The 21,549-nt window shown below is 39.1% G+C and overlaps 1 protein-coding gene across 15 annotated transcripts in view; it reads left to right on the top strand.

The window, feature by feature from the left end:
• ZNF536 (zinc finger protein 536) overlaps positions 1–21,549 on the top strand; it is a 357,567-nt gene that overhangs the window by 144,984 nt on the left and 191,034 nt on the right. For all 15 annotated transcript variants that reach the window (XM_052797137.1, XM_052797134.1, XM_052797140.1 and 12 more), the window contains one exon: positions 17,510–19,681. In XM_052797137.1, coding sequence (XP_052653097.1) covers positions 17,512–19,681 — 2,170 coding nt within the window. In that variant the 5' untranslated portion in view covers positions 17,510–17,511. The remainder of the gene's footprint in view (positions 1–17,509; positions 19,682–21,549) is intronic.

Below are 21,549 nucleotides of genomic sequence, written 5' to 3'. Positions count from 1 at the left end.
TAAAACTTTTCTTCTTTCTTTCTTTCTTTCTTTCTTTCTTTTTCTTTCTTTCTTTCTTTCTTTTTCTTTCTTTCTTTCTTTCTTTCTTTCTTTCTTTCTTTCTTTCTTTTTTTTAATACAAAACTGCTGTAATTCTAACAAAGTGCAGAAAAATGTTCTTCATGCAAGAAAGTATGGCTCTCGAGTAAGAGTCCACTTTTGGGTTTTTTTTGTTTTAGTACTGGGAAAAAAAACACCTAAAATTATTTTTGAGGCTACAGAAAGGCTTATTCCTGAACAGTAGCAGGAAATGCTTTTCTCCCAGCTGGACAGTGTGCTGATCGCTCAGTTGTGTCTCAGCCTGGGAATGAGGAGGATTATTCTCCTCGACCAGGAGAACGGGGGTTGAGGATCTGCAGACTGCCTTGCAGCGTCCCACGCTGCTTTCTGCCTCAGCACAAGGTGCTGGTCAACACTCCTACAATGGTGATTCACTTTGGGTTACCCATTTGGTAAAGCTTCAGTTGCTCTATAAATTAAGCCAGACATTATCATTTTTTGAGAAATCTAACAATAACAGCCTACCAGATTCCTGAGAATAATAATGGTGACCAACTGTGCAGGTCAGAGGAGCTCTGAGTGTGCATTTGTGAGGACTTTGGCTCTCCTTTGAGAATTTCAGACAGAAGCTTCTATTAAAGTGCAAAGTATTGTTATTATCTTTGTCCTTTATACATATTTAAATAGTACATGATAATCATCTCTGTGAACTCTTAACTATTCATAAAGGTGGCTGTCAGTTAGAGGCCTGAACCAGTACTCCAGATCCAAATACTTAAAATGATAGATCATGTTGTAACCTTCTGAGAATTATTCATAACCTTTGTGTAGGAGGAGTTTCCTTTTAAAAGATAGGCTTTGTAGATGATTAGTAAGTGGGGGATTTAATTGTTCTGTTGGGATAATGATGTCTAAGAATGGTGGAGAAACTTTGCCAACTGAAAGTCCTCTTTGGAGATTTACCTGAGGGAAGAGTGAGAGGTAGGGAAGATGAGAGGTCGTTGAACCCTTTACCTTCATCCTGCCTGGTGTAGCATCATCTGATTGTATAGCATGGAGTCCCTACAACTACCTCCAGGCTACAGCTTCAGGTTCCTGTGTGCTCCCTGCTCCCCGCAAAAAAAGGTCTGAGTAGTATATGAAATTAAAGTTGGGTAGAGATGTGGTTTCCCTGAACCATGAAAGTTTCGAGAACTTCATACCAGTATATTTTGTAGCTTGGTGGTCAGACCAACTACCTAGTTAGCACAAAAATTCAGGTTGGAGTCTCCAGGTTGAATGTAATGGAACGGACAGTATAAAACACTAATTTGCCAGCCTCCAGAGACTTCCCCAATACCTTCCTCTTGGGCTGTTGGATGTTCTTTGGCCACTCTTTCTTCTCTTTGACTTTAACCAGAATTTACTGCATCTAAAAAAAAAACCCCAAACATACCTTTCCCACTAAAAATTTAATCAGAAGTAGCACGCTCTGACAATCTGTGCGAGAGGTGTCTAGTCTTGGCCTGCTGCTTATCAGCTGTGAGCTCAAAGCCACATGCTTCTTGGTGTGCAGCAATCAGACGTAGGCAATCACAAACACCAACAGCCTCACGTGGAAGGGGCAGAGCGGAGGCCAGAAATACGTGCAGCACCTTTCCTTCTGTAAGTACCTCATGCAGGACTGTGGGGTCTCTGCACGTTTTCCCAAGGGTTTGCCAGAGCGAGAGCATTGCCTGCTTTCACACGTGGCTGCATCCCCTTTGGTGCTCAGCAGGCCTTGCCAGTACAGGAAAGAGCAGTCTGTGCTTCCATGCACCAACGGGCTTGTGTCCTTCCCGGAGAATTTCATTCATGCTGATTGAGGGAGATACTGTACTCTTTCCTTTAGTTTATTTTACCCTCTTGGTATGCAGAGTATTCTTTGTTAATCTTCCTTATTTATTTAAATGTTAATTGGTCCTTGTTAATTTGGTTTTCTGTGCTGAAAGCCAAGGTCAACAATGAGTCCTTCCATATTAGCTCTTAGTGTGATTACAAGGTAGTGTAATGCGCCTTGGAAAAAAGTAGCAAGAAGCCTTCCCCCTGTTTTTAATGTAACCTTTGTGCTAGGTAGAGGTTTGGAGGTTGAAAGAGAGAGAGAAAATGTATGTTCAACGCAGACTGAAGGGTCTTATTGATTGAAAGGGATTGTTAAATTAAAAGATAGTTGTTTTGAAAGCAAAATATCACTTGACCCCGAAGAGACAGGCAATTGCGGCCCTGGGGTTAGGTATAACAACAACACTGGTTTTGGTATGGGAATGCTAACAGTAGGCGTGAAAAACAGATTTTTTTTTTTTTTTTTTTTTTCCCCCCTTTCACTTCGCTGTTTGTATATGCAACTTTCAAACTGCTGCTTTTGTTGCTCTAAGAGCAATCTCTTCTGAGAACACCCTTCTTTTTGGCTGGAATGGCCATTTTATGAGATAAAAGTAAGATTTTTTTTCTAAAACAGATTCTGTTCCATGGGGCAAAACAAACAGAGCTATCATAACACTTTAAATAGTAATCAAATATGTTTTTCTGTTTGCATTCAAAAGGGTGGAAAGGTAACTTGACAAGATGAAAGAAGGAACCAGATTTGTGTATCCCCCCCCTCCCCAGTAACAGGTATAGAGTTTTAGAAAAGACTTCAAGGCAAAAAGAAAAAAGCATAGAATATACTGTTATGGTGTTATTTTTGTCTTTCATTTTTATGACAACTTATTTGTACTTAAAGGAATCTTTCCAAAGAGTTAAGAAGCATCATTAAATAAAGACTGTGAAATGTGCAATATGGCTTATTTATTTAAATGTTAATTGGTCCAACGAACACTTCTAATTAGCTCTATATTTGCTTAGCAAAAAGTTTTACAAATTCCAATTGTGAAAAGCAGCTATTTTGAGCTGGTAAGCATGTTGCAGAATCAGCTATGATTTTTCTATAGTTCTCAGCCCTTGAAGGCACAATTTAATTTTTCATGTATGCATACTAGCAACGGTAAACACTTGCGAGTGTAAAGAACCTTCTTTAATTAGCTGCACAACAATTAAAGGATTCACAAACTAAATTGAACCCTGTCTCTGTGCTTACTAGCTGAATTCTACCACCTGTCACAACAGCACTTTGTTCAATCTGTTATGCAAAATCATTATAGCAATATAGCTGAGGAAAAAAAAAAGAGAAAACAGCAATTATTTCTTACTTTTCTCTTGAATGGGTTATTTTGGGTTATACTGATGTCAGGTTCATTGAAGCTAACCTTTTGAAATCTGTAACAGCATAATACTTATATGGCAGGCTTAGAATAGCTAGAAGAATATTTTGTTTTACCCTTTTAAGAGCAAGTGAGGCACATCCTTAAAGTACAGTACTTTCTCTGATCACTTGGAGGAAAAAAAACCCACCAAAACTGTGCTAACTCCTGCAGCAGCCTGTTATTTCTCTTCGTCAGACAAAAAAAAAAATGACCAACATCTAATAGTACAACATAGTCTTTTATTATTAAAGCTTGTAAACTAATATGAAAACTAGTTTTAAGAAACACTGGTTTCCTAGAGTGGGGAGAGATGCACTTTTAGCTTACCTTTTCTGGCTTCTGACATTTGTGATTATTCTTCAACTCTGGAAAATGTAATAGCACATAAATATAAAACTGGAAAATATGGGACTTGTGTATGTGTTAACTTTATTTTTCCTTCAAGCAGAAGTGGTTGAAAATGAAGAAGTTTTTATCTTTACAGAAGAGCCTTGTCTCTCATTTCGATTGCACCCATTCTCCTAAGCGACCGCAAAGGGCCAGATGCACAAATGCGTTGGAAGCCCTGTTGTTCGCCCCAGCTGATAGGAGTCAGGCTCCTACCGCTTCTGGAGACCTGGCTTGGGGTGTACCAAACTTCAGGCATCATTTAACCCACTCTGTTTCTCGGCAGGGCGGTGGCCCGGTTAGCCCCCCTGTTCAGTAGTCTGCCTATTGATTTTGCGTTTAATATAATTGGAGGGCATAGGCGGAAGCTGGAAGCTCGTTCGCAGCGGTGTGAAAGGCCAGCTGCTGGAGGAGGGCTTACTGCTGGGGAGGAGGTGAGCATGGGGTGAGAAGGATGAGGGCCCACAGCAGTGCCTTTGGTTACCTGCCCAGCTGCTCCTTACTCCAGCTTCTTGCAGGGAGCAATCAGCTGCACCTCAGCGCTCTGACACGTGTTTCTGATGCCGGTTAAAATTCCCAGTGAAACCAGTAGCGGTTTTTCACTGTGTAAGGAGTATGAGGCTGCATTTAGTGAAGAAGACCTGTTTACATTTCTCTTTATTCTGCTGTGACAGCTGACAGGAATGTGCGCATCGCTGCCAGCTTTCATGCGGGAGAGGTACAGGTACATTTTGTGCATACGCTCACCATAGCTGAGGAGCTGAAAGTTAAGCTGCCTGCTGACAGTTTCCTGAAATCATATCAATAACATATTGTTAGCTCTTGTGATTGAAGCTAAAAGAGTCTGCTGTTGGATAAAAGATACATGATACGGGCATTTCATAAGCTAGGAATATAAATGAATAACTCTGCTCATTCACAGTACTTACATTTTTTACAGTATAATTTTTATACCATTGTCATTTTACAACATGTTTGGAAAATCCAGAAAGAGAACAAAGAAGTCCTTTAGAAACATAGTGATTTTTTTTTTTTTTTTTGTAAAAAAAGTTACTAGGAAAATAAAAGTCAACAACAAAAAATTGAGAAAGGACTTCTTTTTTTTGTGACTTTATAAAAAAAAAAAAGAAAAGGAAACTACAAGGAAGCCTGATACTTTGATTAAATATGACTTAAATTCTTAGATAGTTTTGCACTGAAGTATGAGAAGCCACAATTTGCTCTACAGATCCCCTTCTTGCTTTCTCACATCAAGTAGGAATAGCTGATCCATTCAAAAGTAGAAAGTGAAGGAGATGAAAATCCTTTTAATTAGGAAGAGAGATATAACAGTCTCTATAAGTGTAAGTACAAGGTGCCGGAAATCAGGACAACAGAAAAATGAGTTTCTGCTTGGGCAACTGAAGCAATACAGAGGTTTCGTGTGGGAACTCCTGAAGGCTCTCAGCTTTGGGGCTTTTGGTGTTCGGTCCTGTACAACAAGGAGCACTTTGATGTCCTATTGCAAGTAGTGGGAAGCCACTCACTGCCTCCCATGGCCGGGTGCTTGAAACTGAACTACCAAGTCTTTCCCCCTCCTTTTGTCTGGCTTTGTATTTTGCCGAAAGTACCTAGATTCACACAGGTTTGCAGCAATGTAAATTAACATGGAGTGAAGTTTTACATGAGCTGGAGAAAGTGAACACAAACTGCTCATTTGCACAGACTCTTCAAGAGACTTGAAATAGTTTCACTGAGAGTTAGTCATGTTTATTTGCACATTGTATCGAAAACTCTTGCAGTAAAGCACTCCCAGTTAGTCCCTGGTCCTTCTGATAACAACTCTCAGCTGCTCTCAGCCTGCCATGGGACTGAAGCCTCCAGGGATCCTGTCAGTCACTCGAAGGAGTTTCGTCAGAGCTGTACGTGGCCGGAGCTGACTGTTAAGGATATATTACAGTTAGCTGAGTCCATCTCCCAACTGACTTTGCAACCGTAATTGAACTTGCCAGGGTCTGTCATCCTGTGATTGCGTTTATCAGACTTTCTTTGTCAGCTTTGTTGCCGCTCACCTATCAACCATGATAGGCTGTCTTTTCAGCCAAGGGCCCAGAACGTTGCAATTAACATCAAAATTATTTAAAGGATTTTTATCCTGCAGATAGATTTGAAATATGTTATTGTATTTTTATAGCATTCGTCATCCCCTGCATTCATCTATCTGCTATGTGTCTGCCAAGTTCTCAGTGCCCTTTTTATTAATGATCAAAGCTATTCTGCCCAGATAAAACAGGGGTGCCCAAACAGCAATCGGTGCTCAGCTTGTTGGGATCCTGAAGGTCATGCTGCCATTGCATTTAAACGTATGTACTGTTTTACCATAATCAGTGCTTGCATCTATGCTTCCTTCAATATATGCACTACGTAGCCATTCCCTTTCCTGTACTTGATCATGCAGTGCAATGGTAGGAGGAGATTCTCTATTTACTTCACGGGTTGTATCTCACTGCATTCAAGAGTACTGCAGAGATGTGACCCTTTTTTATGGTCACTTGTGTGACATCATCGTTATTTCCTTGGCTTAATCGCAGAACTGTTATGACTGTTTTGCACCATCATTCAGAGGAAAAGGCAGGGTTATTGTGAGGCAAAACAATCTCACTCTGACAGGCAGAGATAATTTAAAAAGCAGCTGGGGAAATACTCTTAAGTCAGTTACTTTCAGTATAGACATTCCTGTTTGGGTTGTCTTCCAGCTCAAGAAGCCATCCGAAAGCACAGTGTGATTAGCGGTACTGCAGATGTATTTTTTTGCTTCTCTAAAATGACAGTGTGAAAAAGAGCATGTTTTCTGAATATTTTCTGACCTTGGGGTAGATACAGTTATAGCCATTGCAAAATCAAGCTGTCAGTGTCTTAGCTGTGTGCAGCGACTGCTAACCACACCCTTTTAAGTCTAAACCACTTATCTCAGTGTGAAAGCATCATAGGAGGTACGAGGTGGCTTCTAGAGTTACTGGCTTTGCTCTTGTGTTTGTGACAGTGATCAATTAATAAAGTTAAATGACAGCAGCAGTAATATATCATATCAGTAAAAGTGTGCACAGACCAGAACACCAAAGGATAAGGAGATTTGTGTCTTTTAGCGTTTCATTTTTCTTGAGTGATAATTAAGTATATTTTTTCTATCCTTAGTCTAAGTTTGTGTTGTGTTTCCTCGTCTGTCTTTTCCCACTTAATTCTGCAAGGATTTTGCTCTTTCTACTTTTTTGGAGACCACAAACACAAGGACCATTCTGAGCAATGTTTGCTCTATTTTTCCCGCATCCACCTGCCTCCCAGCATCCCTGCCTCCTTCAGCTGCGTCTTTTACTCCGTCTAATTCCACTGAAACTGGAACTTTCCAGCTTTCTCAACATTATCCTTTTCCTGGAAATTGTATTAAAAATAACTCATTGAAGCCACTTGTATCTAAGAATCACTGTGACCCTCTAAATTATGGCTTTTCTGTTTGCCACCAAGTCCATGTGTTATTGGGAGAGGAAAAATAAATCAGTTGGGTTGAGGGAAGAAAGGAGAGAAGACAGAAATTGGAGGTAGAAGGGCTTTACAGCCAAGAATCTCAGTTATTAAAAACCCAAATAATTCTCCATAGTATTTTAACCAAAAAATGTTATGCTGACAGGTCTGTCATGAATTAAAAAGTCCAGTCTTTTCAGCAGTCAATTATGTTTGACTGAAGAAAGCTATCTGGCATACTGGACTAAGCAATGGGAGTCAAGAGTTCTGGACTCTGTCCCTGGCTTCTCTACAGAGGATGAGCCATCTATTTAAGTCAAGATACATGGCAAGCTTTTTCCTAAATGAGATGTGGAAATGATCAGTTAGGGATACTCATTTCTACAGTGCTGAAATTCTGAAAAATTCGGTCCCTTTTCAGCCTTGGAATCTGTTTGGGTGCACTGAAATTGGGCAAGTTGCTTTGGAGTTTCTAACTGTTTGCATTTACTTTATATTAAGATGTTGGCAATTTCTGTGCCCAGCAAAGAAACATGCAGAAAATGTCTTCCTCTCCTCTCTCATTGTGTTGACCACAGTATGTTTTGATGACCCACAATGCTGGGGAGCTTTACAGGTATTCTGTATGGGGTATGAACTAGTGGGAATTACTGCTGGGGACATTTCAGCAGCATGCTGGGGCAAAAGGAGGAGCTTAACTCTTCCCAGGTATGTAGTGTGGCCCTTTATGCTTTTCATGTGTGGGGGGACTTTTTTTATGTTGGTTTCTCTTAAATATACTGACCTTGAAGAATGGAGTAATTTATCTTTTCATTATCTCTATATTCTTTCCTCTCTTTGTTCCCAGTTCAATGTCATTAGAAGTAAAATAAATACAGTTGTAGTATATATGTACTTTGAGAGTATATACTGTCACATATGCTCTCTTTCATGTGCAACAGGTTATGCAAGGTTTAATGTATTAATCTTTCTTTTTCCTTTTGACCAACATTAAAATATTTACTTGGGCACATAGTTTCTGTGTTGATGTCATCACAGGTAGCCCATGTGTTTAGTGATGCATTGTTTTGTCTTCTAACTCAATAGTATGCGATTTAGAGCATCCTTAATTATCCTACAAACCATTTTGTGATAATGAAACCAAATATGGTGTAGACTTGGCTGACATCTCTGTGATATTATTTGGCATACTGCATATTTCTGTTTCAAATATAGATTGGTTACTGCTTTTTCAAAATATGCACTCTATTAATTAAATCTATACTTGAGATATCTCCCCCCCCAAGCTGTTATAAGTATTCCCTTTTTCCTTGTTCTGTATGCAGATAGGCTTGGGTATGGACTCTCTAATTTGACAGAAAAGAGGCTAACCTTGTGGTCTTTGTTAAGTCCTAAAACTGGAGTTGAGTGTGCAGTGTCTTTCCATATAACTAGGCCTTTTGTTCCACTAGAGAAAATTACTTAATTTGTTAGAGAGCTTTTTTTTTAAAAGGTTTAACTGTAACAGTCTTTACCTAATAGACCTGGGATTGCAGGGAGGTGATTAATGTGAATTAAAGGATCTCTGTGACATAGGACTAAAGGACGGAATTACTTTGTTGTTTTTGTTGGCAATCCCACTTGTGCAATTTCATTTCTCCCCAAACCAGATTTCCAGCATATTGCATAAAGTTAAAGTCTAATTGGACCATATACTTCTTTATTCAGGGATGTTCTGTTTATACATTTTCATTGGGAATGCGTGTCTTTGTCCCTTGAAATCCATCTATTTATTGCAGTGACACCTACTGCTGAGAGAGCTGATCCGCAACAGGATCGGTTACTGTTAAACTTGGCCAACAAGCAGTTCGTGACTCAACCAGCAGATGTTTCTGTGGCTCAGGTCAAAGGGAACTTATGGACTCGGGTTTTTTTTCTTTACTCCTAGCATTAAGTGCCAGGAAAGTCAACGCTAGGTACAGACGGTTGACCCGACCAGTAGCAGGAGGAACTGAACTAGGGCCCTGAGGATCTGCAAAGACCAAAGCATTTGTCTGTTGAGCCACTGTGCTGGCTACAGTCCAACAGCTTCAGACAACTGACTATCTGATTGCATGCCTGGATTTTAGTAATGATTTTACATACTTATTTGATGATTTGTATCCAATCTTATGCTTCTGACAGGTGCCCTTGTGAACAAAATCTTGCTGGTCTATCGCATATGAGGATTTCACAATCAATCATACTTGGATCTTTGGGACATATGTGCATTTGACATTATATTTAGTTATGCACAAAATCTAAGTCTAAGCTTTTGTGAAATGAAAATAAAATCATCAACCCAGCATTACAGTTTTGGATTTAAATTGTTTCAAACTGTGATTTGAGTTCTGTGGTCTTAACTCTTTTTCTTGATCTCTTTGTAATTGTTAAGGGGGCCTGATCATCCTGTCCTCACCCAGCTGAAATGCACTGCCTTTTATTTGGAACTTGCCTGTGTGAGGAATGCGGGATTAATAGGGTCAACATTATGTATATTTTAATATTATATAATGAGTTAGAGTATTACAGACTTCCAGAGTGGTACAGTGTCCTCAGATGAGAAGACAAGATTCGGAGCTGTAAAAATGACAAAAAATGAAATAATAAATATGCTTTGCAAAGTCTTCCAGGCATTTTATTATTTTATTTGTACTGGGTGATACTAACACGGATTGTTAAAAGCTTAATTTTAAGGTTTCTTCAATCTGACGTGGATGCCAGTTAGATTAATTAAAGTGACTGATCAGATAGGAGCTGCAGGAGATTGGTCAAATTGGAGAGAGTTTAATCAGTTGTATACATTCCAAATTACATGAAAATAACAAATTTACTTTTAAAAATGCTGTTTCTAAAGTATCAGAAGCTTTAGTTTAACAAAGCATTCCACAAATAAGGCTCCCATTTGAATTTTCATATCACTCTTATCTTTACTTTTGTCATCAGGAGAACACTAGGGAAAAAAAAAAAACAGTAAAATGAGAATCAATGCTTATAAGCTAAAAAATAATGATCCCAGATGCAACCAGTGCCTGGAAAAAAAGCAGGATTTTTTTTTTTTTTTTTTTAATCTACTGAACTTTCAGTACCAATTATTTATCTTTCTCTTCTTTGGATCTGACTTCTTAAGTATATGCAAGTGAAATAGAATAAATAAGAAGGAAAACAGATTTTGCTAAGTCACATGCAAAGTAGCAATAAATCAAACAGCTTGTCTGCATTCTTCTAATCTTTCTATTCTAATCTGTGAGTGAGATTTATAAATGACCTCTCCTCTCCTCTCTGCTCGTCTTCCTAGATTGTGATCACAAAACAGTTCACAGCCCTCCACTCCATGGGTGCTAGCAACCAAAGACTGTTCTGGTGATTTATCTTCTGCTGATCAGTTATCAGTCCAAAACGCTGTGCTAGCTAGAAAGTACCTTACGGATGTAACAGGTATTTTAGAAAGCGACTGTTTTCTCAGTCCAGAGTGAAAGCACTACAGCCTCAGCAAACAATTTTCTGTCTGCTAATGACTTTTGAAACTTCAAAATCCCTCTGCTAACCCTTCTTTAAGACATAAAAACTGTTGTGGAATGAGTTGGCTCTGGTGTTACTAAAGGAGTACTTTGTTTTGGAATCAATAAGCAGCTTGTTTAAATATCAGCACTACAAAGCAGCTATAGTTTTGTCAGATGCCTTCCCTGCTCCCTGCTGCGTGGTCTCGCGGCGGCTGGGTGCTGGAAGATGGGTGTTCGCATGAGGCTCCAGCCCCGACCCGGGGTGCCTGGCTGGGACTACGGGAACTGGTCAGCACAGGATCACCCAGTACTTTGTACATACTGTGTTCGAGTGGTGCTTTGCCCCAGTTTTTAATTATTAGAAACTACATATGCTTTGCAGTGACTATGAAACTTAAATGTGGTAAAGTGAATAATAGTAATAACAAATTACCAAGTTGGCCTTAACAATATTTAAATAATAACAAATAGATAGGACACATTACCTGTGGGCCAACTTTTTTTTTTTTTAAAAGACATTCTGTTCCACTCCAGAAACCATGTATTTCCCTAATATAATTATATTATACCCCAAGGAGCAGGACACCTACTTAACCAACAAAAAAAAAAAAAAAAAAAAAAAAAAAAAAGGAAAACTCCAGTGAACTCGATGCAGTTACTCTATTTTACATAAGTAATAATAGAATCTGGCCTAATGTTTATTTCAATTTATCAGATTGGATAATGCTGTCCTGGTGGCATTAAATACAGCTGATCTCTCCCCGCCACTTCCATGCACATGTTTTTGTTAAAATTTAACTATTTACCTCTATGTCTCTTAGTATTGCCTACAAATCAGTCAAAGAAGAGTAGGTCATCTATACTGCCCTACTGTTTATATATTAATCATCTGGCAAATAAACTGCTTGGTATCCTACCCACCTCAGTAATATTTGTGATGTAATTTGTTTGGATGCCCAAATGTCACCAGCGTTGATTGTAAGAGATGAAAAAAATGTACTTGCTCAGCACACCAAGCTCTGGGCTAAAATGTAAGCATGAAATCTCTGGTTTATTTTTGTAATAATGTTTACAGCTGTTTAATGACCCTGAAAGGGTTCAGTAGTCTGGTGTTCTGTATTTCTTAACAGGAGTGTATTATGCTTATAACAGCCTTAGTTAAACTGTTTCAGCTACAACAATAAGAACAATATTTAATAAAAATTCAATACGTATTCTGAAGTTTCTCAGCAATACCTGTTTATGAGTTGCTAAGAACTGAAGCAGTCTGTATTGGAGTATTTAGAATTTGTCAATGGACCACAAGATAATGTAGATACATGTGAATTTTTCTAGCTGGAAAGATAAATACCAGGTCTATATTCTGAAAGCATAAGTAACAGTGTGTGTAACTCTAACTGTTCAGAGGATCAGGGCCAGAGCGAGCTTGTCGTGTAAACACGTGAGCTTGTAAAGCATTACTTTGCTTACTGAACTGTAAATCTTTTAACTAACCTAATCTAAGCTATAATAACAGCACAACAGTGTTTTTAAAATGACTGTTTTCTCTACAGCAGTGAAAAGGGAAATGCTTTAGTGTGTGTGTCCAGTAGGAATGAACAGGTGTAAATAAGAACTGAATTTGGTCCATCTGTTTACAAAGGTAACAAACAGATGTGTCCATGCACATATGTGTATATATACAGATGTGCGTGTGTCTGTATAGGTTTATGTGTGTGTAGGGATATATTGATATTTAAACTTTTAAATTATATTAGTCATCTTTTTTTTCCTCTGTTTCCAGCAAAAGGAAGCTGAGCTTCTCATATTACATTAATGTAGTTGTGATGACAGGCATTTCTGGTGTCATAATTGGTTTTAAATTCCAGTAATCCATTTCAAATAGTTAAATAAAATCTGTGTGTTCAATTGAAATGGCTAAAGTCAGAACTTGCGTTATTGATATCACAGGAAATAGTCTTGAGGGCAAAAATGTGAGTGAAATCAAAATAACTATTAGTATCATCAAAGGGACGTGAATGTCTCACTGTACCTTCATGTGGGAGATGAGAGAGTATTTTTATAATATATGTACCCAGTTGTGAATTTCATAAGCTGAGTACCCTCCTCATAGAAATAGGAAACTGCACACCCGACACATTAAATGGCTGTCCTCTGCTGGTTTGCTTCTTACTGCGGGACCACTCCTGCCCTGCCCTGTGCAGTATAAACCAAGCTGCTTTCTGGCCCGTGCATATGTAGCAGGGTGAGGATTGAGCTTTCTGGCTGGAGCAGCTCACTTGGGCAAGAGCTGAGCGTTTGTTTAGGTTAGGAAGGGCAGCCCACGAACAACTTGTGATACCAACATGCTCTGTACAGGGCCACGTCTTGGGGGATGCTGTCTTTACAAAACATTTGAGATAATTAAAGGTCAAAAATTTACGACATAAATTTCAACAAACATATTTTGAATTTCTTAACAATCTCAAATTTGATTTGCAGTTGGTTTTGTAAACATATGTTAACTACAGAGAACATTGTGTGAGTTCCCAGTGCGAGTGATGGGAAAACATTCTGTGTTTTCCTTATAAGAGAGATCAGAATCATGAAAATAATGTAATAGACTATATAGTTAAAAATTGAAAGCTAGACATTTTCCCTCCCATGAAGCATCACAGCAGCACTTACAAATTGACATTTCCAGATTTTTTATTTTTGAATACATGCTGGTTTGGTTTGGGGAGGCAAGAAGGGCAGGTCGTAATGAAGAAAGATGTTATGAAAATATTTTGTCAAAACACTTGAAATTATGAACTGGTTATCTGTCAAAAGGTAAATTTGAGCGAAGTCCATTCAGGTGGCGTTTTTTTAGTGGTTTTGGCATTTGGTTGTTGGGGCAGAATGGATACAGTAAAATTGCACTTCAGGCCAGTCTGAGGAGGATGGTTGTGTCTATAGGGAAATCCGTGGAGAGGCAGAAGGACTGCACAGCTGTGGGCATGTCTGTGATGCAGAAGCACCCCTGCATCTCTTGGGAGTTGTGGAGAGCAGCCAGACCCTGAGAGGGTCCTAGCCGACGGGAACAGGCTGTGCAATGACCACCATGACGCCAAGGTGGGGACCTTGAACTGCAAGGCCTGAAGCAAGAGGCTTACTGGGGAATGAAAGCCCCTTACCCCACCTGGTGTAACCCTGTCTGGTCATAGATCTAGACAGGAATGATGGATAAAGAGGGAGAGAATGAAATTGCTAATTTTTTTTAGAGAAATTAGGCAAATTAGATTGGGTTATCTAATTCATAGTGGAATGATGGATGAGGAGGAGTTTTATTTCTGTCTTGCGTGTGGATACAAGATGAGATTTTGGAAGGTTTTTCTGTGAATGGGCTGAAGAATATCGAGAGTCTGATTTATGTGAGAGCTGAACAGTAGCAGGGTCCTTGTGTTCCTAAATGCAGTAACCAGGAATTGCAGGAGGAGAAATTTCACATGGCAGTACTTTGAATGCCATGGTTATACTTTGCAATGAAGCCAGGTAGGAGTGACGAAAAGAAGAGACAATTCAGAGGCAGGCACAGGACTACAAGAAGCTGGGGCAGGTGAGGGTGGGAATACAGTTTAAGTGAAGAACTGTAGCATCTTGAGATTGTGGCAGCTGGATCCTGGAAACTGAACAGCTAATCAGAGTATGCGGCGTTCAGAGGTGGTTATTTCTCACTAAGCAGAGGCTTTGCTGACGTTTCTGAATATTTCATCAAAAATGTATAAAATGTCCAATGCCAAAAGATCAATGTCTGTGGGTCTGGCTCCCCAGACTTGATCCAAAATTATTAGGTTTTAAATGAAAAATTATGGGTTTGGTCTTCCTCTTGATTTTTTTTTTTTTTTGACTCGTCCTATATTCTACATTATATGTGTCTGTATATTTGTGGGAGACAGAAAATACCAAAAAAAAAAATCAGAAAAAATTATCATGTTCCAACTAGAACTGCTGTTGTTACTTTATTGAAATTATCTTTGAAAAAAAAGCCACAGAATAACTTAAAATCTTAAACACAACTCCCTCTCCCCTTGCCAATTCAAATAACCATACGTTTGAACTGATGCTTAGGGTTAGACATCAGAATTAATAAACTCCACTGGGATCTGTCAGCATTTCCAAACTTTGATAGAGCATAAAGTGCTAAAATCAACTTCCCAAACCTTCCTGAGCATGTAAAGGCACGAGTTCCCATTGAGGTCAATTGAATAAATGAAACTTAGACTGCATTTTTCAAGCTGTGATAGAATAATGACAATTCACAAAGACTTTTCTAAATCTTCTTCAATATATGTATGTGTCTGTACATGCAATGCATTTCTTGAATTTTTATGTTCTTGTTTGCAAACATGACTTGTTTAAGCATGGCGAGGAGAAACAACACCTGTGGTATGTGGAATCCAGACAGAAAATAAATTCTGGTTTGGGGGGTTTTCTTGTGGTTTTTTTTGGGGGGGGTTATTTGGGGTTTTTTTTTAGGAAGCGCATAGGCAGACATTCAAAATCTCAGTCAACTTCAGGCAATGGCAGGCCTAAGCACTACAACTCTCAGATGTTTAGCTAATCCTTTTGAACATGAAATTTGGGTTGTTTCAAAACTTAACCAAACTTTCAAAAATTAAAAAAAAAAGTGTTTGTATGTACCCATATTTTGAATGATTGTGATCTGCTGCACAGAAAACTTGCATGGAAACCAAGAATTTTATTTGTTTACTACATGGCCTTGGGTGAACACCTGGCTTGACTATGTTCCCCTACCTTTGGAAATCAGACACTGCAAGCTAAACTTAAGTGCAGTCCTATAGCTTATAGGTATAAGGCTTCACCTTTTATATACTTGATCTCATTAGCATTTTTCTAAATAATAACATTGACAGTATGCAAGTAATGGGTCCCCAACATGAAAACTGAATCTAAGCACTGTTAAACTTTGAAAAAGATGTGCTTAACATCTGAGCAAAATTTTGTAGCTCATGTTCATCTTTAATACACATGAATATGTACTTCTCCCTTTACTTCTTACAAGATCTGCATTATATCACAACTTCAATCATCCTGTGGAGGACCAAATAGGTCTCCTCTTGGAGACCACCCATGCTTTTTTTTTAGGCCCTGATCCTTCAAATACTTAAGCGTGTGTGGAACTTTGCTTTCAAGAGTCACTCTTTGAAGTCTACTGGACTACTCCCATGAGTGCAATTACGTGCATTTTAAATATGTGCCAGATTTGGGCCTCAAATTGTCTAGCAAGTGGTCACTATGAAGCCACGTGAGGAATAGTGTCCACCTGCAGTGTGCCTGTAGCCTTTGTAGACGGCATAGTGAGTAAATGCTTTTGGCTAAAGCCAAACAGAAAGTTGACCAAATTAATTATTTGATAATGTATAGAATTCCATAATTTTATTAGTGAAGAAAGTGTCAAATCACTCCACTGAGCAACACAGATCTTAATTATGTTCTAGTATAACCTTATAGCATCATATAGTTCGAGAGTTATTAATGTAAAACTTTATATTTTAAATAGAATTTTATAGATACATTATTTCTGAATAGAGTAGAGAAATGGCAAGGATCGAAGATTATTGTGGACAATTATGCAGACCAGAACGGAGCACTTGTGTTTAACAAACAGCTTTGAATTCTAATTTTCTGCAATATACATAGTGTAGGTACAATTTGTAGTCATTACGGTGTATTAGGAAAGTTATTAAAATTCTTAAACTTGTTGAGGCTTTCCACAACACCTTCCCCAGATTTTAATTGGTTTTATCTAGTTCCATAAGAGAGCTCTTTAAAACAAATCAAAGTGCCTTAAATCACATGTCTTACCCATTGAAGGACAGAGATATTCTTTCTATAATCTGGCAAGTTTTCCTAAGAACTGAAATCTGAAGGTTCTCAATGATGAATTAAAAGACTTGACAGAAGATAATTTATGTGCCTTTTGATGGGCTCAGTTTCAAAATGACAAAATAACAATATTTTGTAACAGAAGGGTTAAATCTTAATCTCAGAGGTTTACAAAGCTGCTAGTCGCAGTCTCCTTAAAATTTAATATACCTCGTTAATGCTTACTTGCAAACACTGAAGGATTTTTATGATTATAATCATGTGTTACAGCACCTAGTACTGTTTCTAAGCAGCATACTAATCAGCTTAATGAGATATTACTGCACTTTTTGTTGACTAAAGCAAAATCCCTTTTATTGTTCTAAAGCTTGTCCTTTACTTTATTTTTTCCCAAAACATTATCTTGTTTTATTGTACACCAGTAAATATCATACTATCGTTTTTTTGTCAAATCATAAAACTATCTTTCTCATTGTAGAATGTGTAATATATTGAATATGGTTAATGGAACTGAAAGTTACAAATGGGTTTCTATTTTTGTTTTTTTTTTTCCCTGGCTTTTCTAATGGAAATAGGAGAGATGCATAACATTTCTTTTTCTATAGATTTAGAAATGTAAACAGGTGCAATTTCACAAGAAGAAAGACAAGGGAGGTGGTAAAAGCCTTTGACCCTTCCATAATAATTAGATTTTGAAATTTTAGCATATTTTAAAATAGTAATTAATGGTTATTGGTAAACATGCAGAATGATGAAAGCACACGTATGATCAAAATTGTGTAGCACAGTTGGCATTTAATACACTTTTTATTGTTTTTACACTAATTCCTTTGCATTATTTTGAGTAGGTAAAACATAAAATGCAAATTGTACCTCAGTGATTTAATGCTTGTAACTCTTTCACAGTCTGAATCTAAAATATCTTCTGATTTTCAGAGATGGAGGAAGCTAGTTTGTGCCTTGGTGTTTCTTCAGCTGTTCCAGAAGCTGACGCCCATCTCAACAGCACCATACTCAATGGGCAGTATTCAATGAGCCAGAAGCTGCACCAGATCACTTCCCAGCTCAGCCATGCCTTCCCAGAACTCCAGAACAGGCAGAATCCAGAGGAGAAGGCATCAGCACCACTAGAAGACAAAAGCCACGTGTCCATAGCAAACCAGCCCATCAGCAGTCAGATGGCACTATTGGCAAACCAGCTCAATAGAGAGGTTGACACCAGTTTGAATGGGCGTGTGGATCTGCAGCAGTTCTTGAATGGACAAAACCTAGGGATTATGTCTCAGATGAGCGATATAGAGGATGATGCCAGGAAAAACAGAAAGTACCCATGTCCCCTCTGTGGGAAACGCTTTCGATTTAACAGCATCCTGTCACTACACATGCGAACTCATACTGGAGAGAAACCATTTAAGTGTCCATACTGTGACCACAGAGCAGCTCAGAAAGGCAACCTGAAGATACACCTGCGTACTCATAAGCTTGGAAACCTTGGCAAGGGTCGTGGAAGAGTCCGAGAAGAAAACAGACTTTTACATGAGCTGGAGGAGAGAGCAATTCTTCGGGACAAACAGATGAAGAGCAGCCTCTTGCAGCCACGACCTGATGTGAAAGCACAGCAGCACACCCAGCCAATGCCTGTCGCAAACTGTAACTTGTCTCTGCCAGCTAATCACAGCACACCTGATATTTCAAACCCTATTCCCTCTCCAAAGCCAGTCAGTGTCCAGGAAGAAGTTGTTGCTCAGACAGCCGGGTTCAGATGCACGTTTTGCAAAGGCAAGTTTAAGAAGCGAGAAGAGCTGGACAGGCACATAAGGATCCTGCACAAGCCTTACAAGTGCACCCTGTGTGACTTTGCCGCCTCGCAGGAGGAGGAGCTGATTAGCCATGTGGAGAAGGCTCATATAACTGCAGAGTCAGCACAAGGCCAGGGCTCCAACGGGAATGGGGAGCAATCCACCAATGAGTTCCGATGCGAGGTCTGTGGCCAAGTCTTTAGCCAAGCCTGGTTCCTAAAAGGCCACATGAGAAAGCACAAGGATTCCTTTGAACACTGCTGTCAGATCTGTGGGAGGCGATTCAAAGAACCTTGGTTTCTTAAAAATCACATGAAAGTTCACCTGAATAAGTTATCTGTAAAGAACAAATCTCCTAATGATCCCGAAGTACCTGTCTCCATCAGCAGCATGTCCCAGGAAGCTCATGCAAACTTATATTCAAGATATCTGTCATGTTTGCAGAGTGGGTTTCTTCCTCCCGATAAAGCGAGTTTAAGTGAACAAAATCAAATCTATAACAAAGGAGAGATGCCCATGAAAGAGAAAGAAGTCTTGGGGAAGCTCCTTTCACCCATTTCTGGCATTGGCCACAGTATTGCTGAAGGGGATAAACATTCTTTATTGGGCTGTCTCAATCTGGTGCCTCCTCTGAAATCCAGCTGTATAGAAAGGTTACAAGCTGCTGCCAAAGCGGCAGAGATGGATCCAGTAAACAGCTATCAGGCCTGGCAGCTTATGGCAAGGGGAATGGCCATGGAACATGGCTTTTTGTCTAAAGAGCAGCAGATACAGCGCAGCCATGAAGACACTTTGGCAAATGCCGGAGTTATGTTTGATAAGGAGAAGCGGGAGTATGTGTTAGTAGGAGCAGATGGCTCTAAGCAGAAAATGCCTGCTGATTTGGTTCACAGCACTAAAATGGGCAATCAGAGAGACTTGCCAAACAAACTAGACCCTTTAGAAGGCAGTAGAGATTTTTTGTCACATGGTATGAACCAGGGACTCGATTACAACTTACAAAGTCATGGAAACGTAAAAGAAAAGCCAACTGAATGCCCAGACTGTGGAAGGGTTTTTAGAACATACCACCAAGTGGTCGTTCACTCCAGGGTCCACAAAAGAGACAGGAAAGGAGAAGATGAAATAATTCAAGGTAGTCTTGATGAGCGACGTGGGTCTGGAAGTGATCAAGAGTCTCAGTCTGTCAGCAGGTCGACAACACCAGGGTCCTCTAACATTACTGAAGAAAGCGGAGTAGGTGGGGGTCTCTCGCAGACGGGGAGTGCCCAGGAGGACAGCCCACATCCTTCCTCACCCTCCTCTTCAGGTATGATAATTTCTCCTTCCCTCTCTGCACTGAAAGCTTCCTAGCTGTATTTGAAATCACAGCAGCGAAGTAGTTTATGCATTCTCTTGTTAGGTCGTTTCCTAGCAGTCCACAGGGACGTGGTGTTATATGCCAGAACATCTGTGTTTGGGTTCCCGCAATGCCTTTGAGGTTAATTCTCAGCTCACCCTTTTCTCCCCTCCAAGGGCAGGTTTCCTAGCCTTTCAGCTGTCACCTCCGCCACCCCACCGGCAGCAGTGTGCAGGGTCTGTACAGTCACCAATGGCAATGTCGCTTCCAGGGCCTCTTCCTCCAGGTTTTGGAAGGTGGTTTGTTTGTTTGTTTGTTTTTTTTTCCTCCCCTTCTGTTCATGGTGTCTCTCTTGCAGATATTTCCATGTCCTCCATGTAAAAGGGTGAGGAAAGATGCCTTCTTTGAGCTATAGTTCAAAGAAATAGGATTAATAAACAACGTGTTGGCTAACCTCTCTGATTGCCCTTATTCCCACAACCGTATCAATTACTTAGCTGAGATATGTACTTGTACCTGGCCACTGGAATGATTAAAAAGAGATTCAAAAATACAAATTAGTAACTTTTTGACAATCTTTTAACTTATGTGCACATTTTGACATGTATGAAGCCTTCTGCTTAATTCACATCTATTTGAAAGTACAAGAAAAATAGAAATTGGACTGAAACATTTTAATTGCATTGTATGTCATGTTAACTTGCTGTGTATAAAATAGCAAAGCAGATAATATTTCATTGGAGATGTCTATAAAATATTGAGCTTCCTGGTACAATTTTTAAAGTTACTAGCCTATGACTGCTGAAATAAAATCTCCAAGTAATAACAGGTAAGATTTCTGGCCTCATGTATATTTCCAAAGTCACTTACTAATGGATAGTAAATTGAAAGTTATATCTTCAGCCCTTTATAAAGAAAGCACCTCACTAATACTGTAATCATTCTGCAAGCCTAACAACAGAGGAAATCATGCCATAACAAATACTCTGTTACTAATGGCAACATTGATTTCTGCAATCAGCCATTAAGTCTAGAAAATGAAAGACAGTTTGAGGTACCTTAAGGCATTACATTGCCCACTGTTAAAGAGCTGGTAGCAGGCTGTTGAGGGTAATTCTTTTTAGTTTTTTTTCCCCCAGTTTCGATAAATATTTTAGTATTGGAGGCAATTCACTGTTACAGTTATTAAGTATATGCCAGTTTATTTTTGTTGTTCTTGTCATGCTCCAGTATACTCTACTTCTGAGGCCAAATTAATATAAAAATAAAGTGTTAGTTTGCTGGCTTATTACAAACCAGTAAAGAAATTGTTAAGATGCATAAATCTGCACTCCACATTCCACAGATTCCTATAGTACTTAATGCTGTTGTTTAAATACCCATGAAACACACTGTCTACTCTTAGAGTCATAGCCTCGTTTACAATTTATTACTGGTGAGACACATTAGAAAATTCTATGTAGGAGCAGGGGTAACAGGCGAGAGCTAATTTCATACTGTATATAGTTGCTGAGATTGTTTTAAAAGGATTGAAAATACGTCAGGTTGAAGAAGATTATTTTTCTAACTTTCACTTTTAAAAATCCTACACATTGGCGGGGGGGACAGGGACACCGCTCCTCTTTAATATAGAAAGCGTTACTTTTTGCGTTTGCAATGGCAAGCGTTTTGCAGTGCCATAGAGCCATCGGAAATAAAAGATCCTGAAGTTGTTTAAATTCTGTCCAAAGCCTTCCAGGTCTGTCTGGAAAAGTTTGGAAAAAAAGAGCACCGAGTCTTCTGAGTGAGGTTAAACTGGTAGAGATTGAAGAGAGTTCAAAACTATGCATGTGAAAGTT

Source organism: Harpia harpyja, chromosome 9 (assembly GCF_026419915.1).
Source record: "Harpia harpyja isolate bHarHar1 chromosome 9, bHarHar1 primary haplotype, whole genome shotgun sequence".
Classification (NCBI taxonomy): Eukaryota; Metazoa; Chordata; class Aves; order Accipitriformes; family Accipitridae; genus Harpia; species Harpia harpyja.
This window is presented reverse-complemented; position numbering and strand designations above follow the sequence as displayed.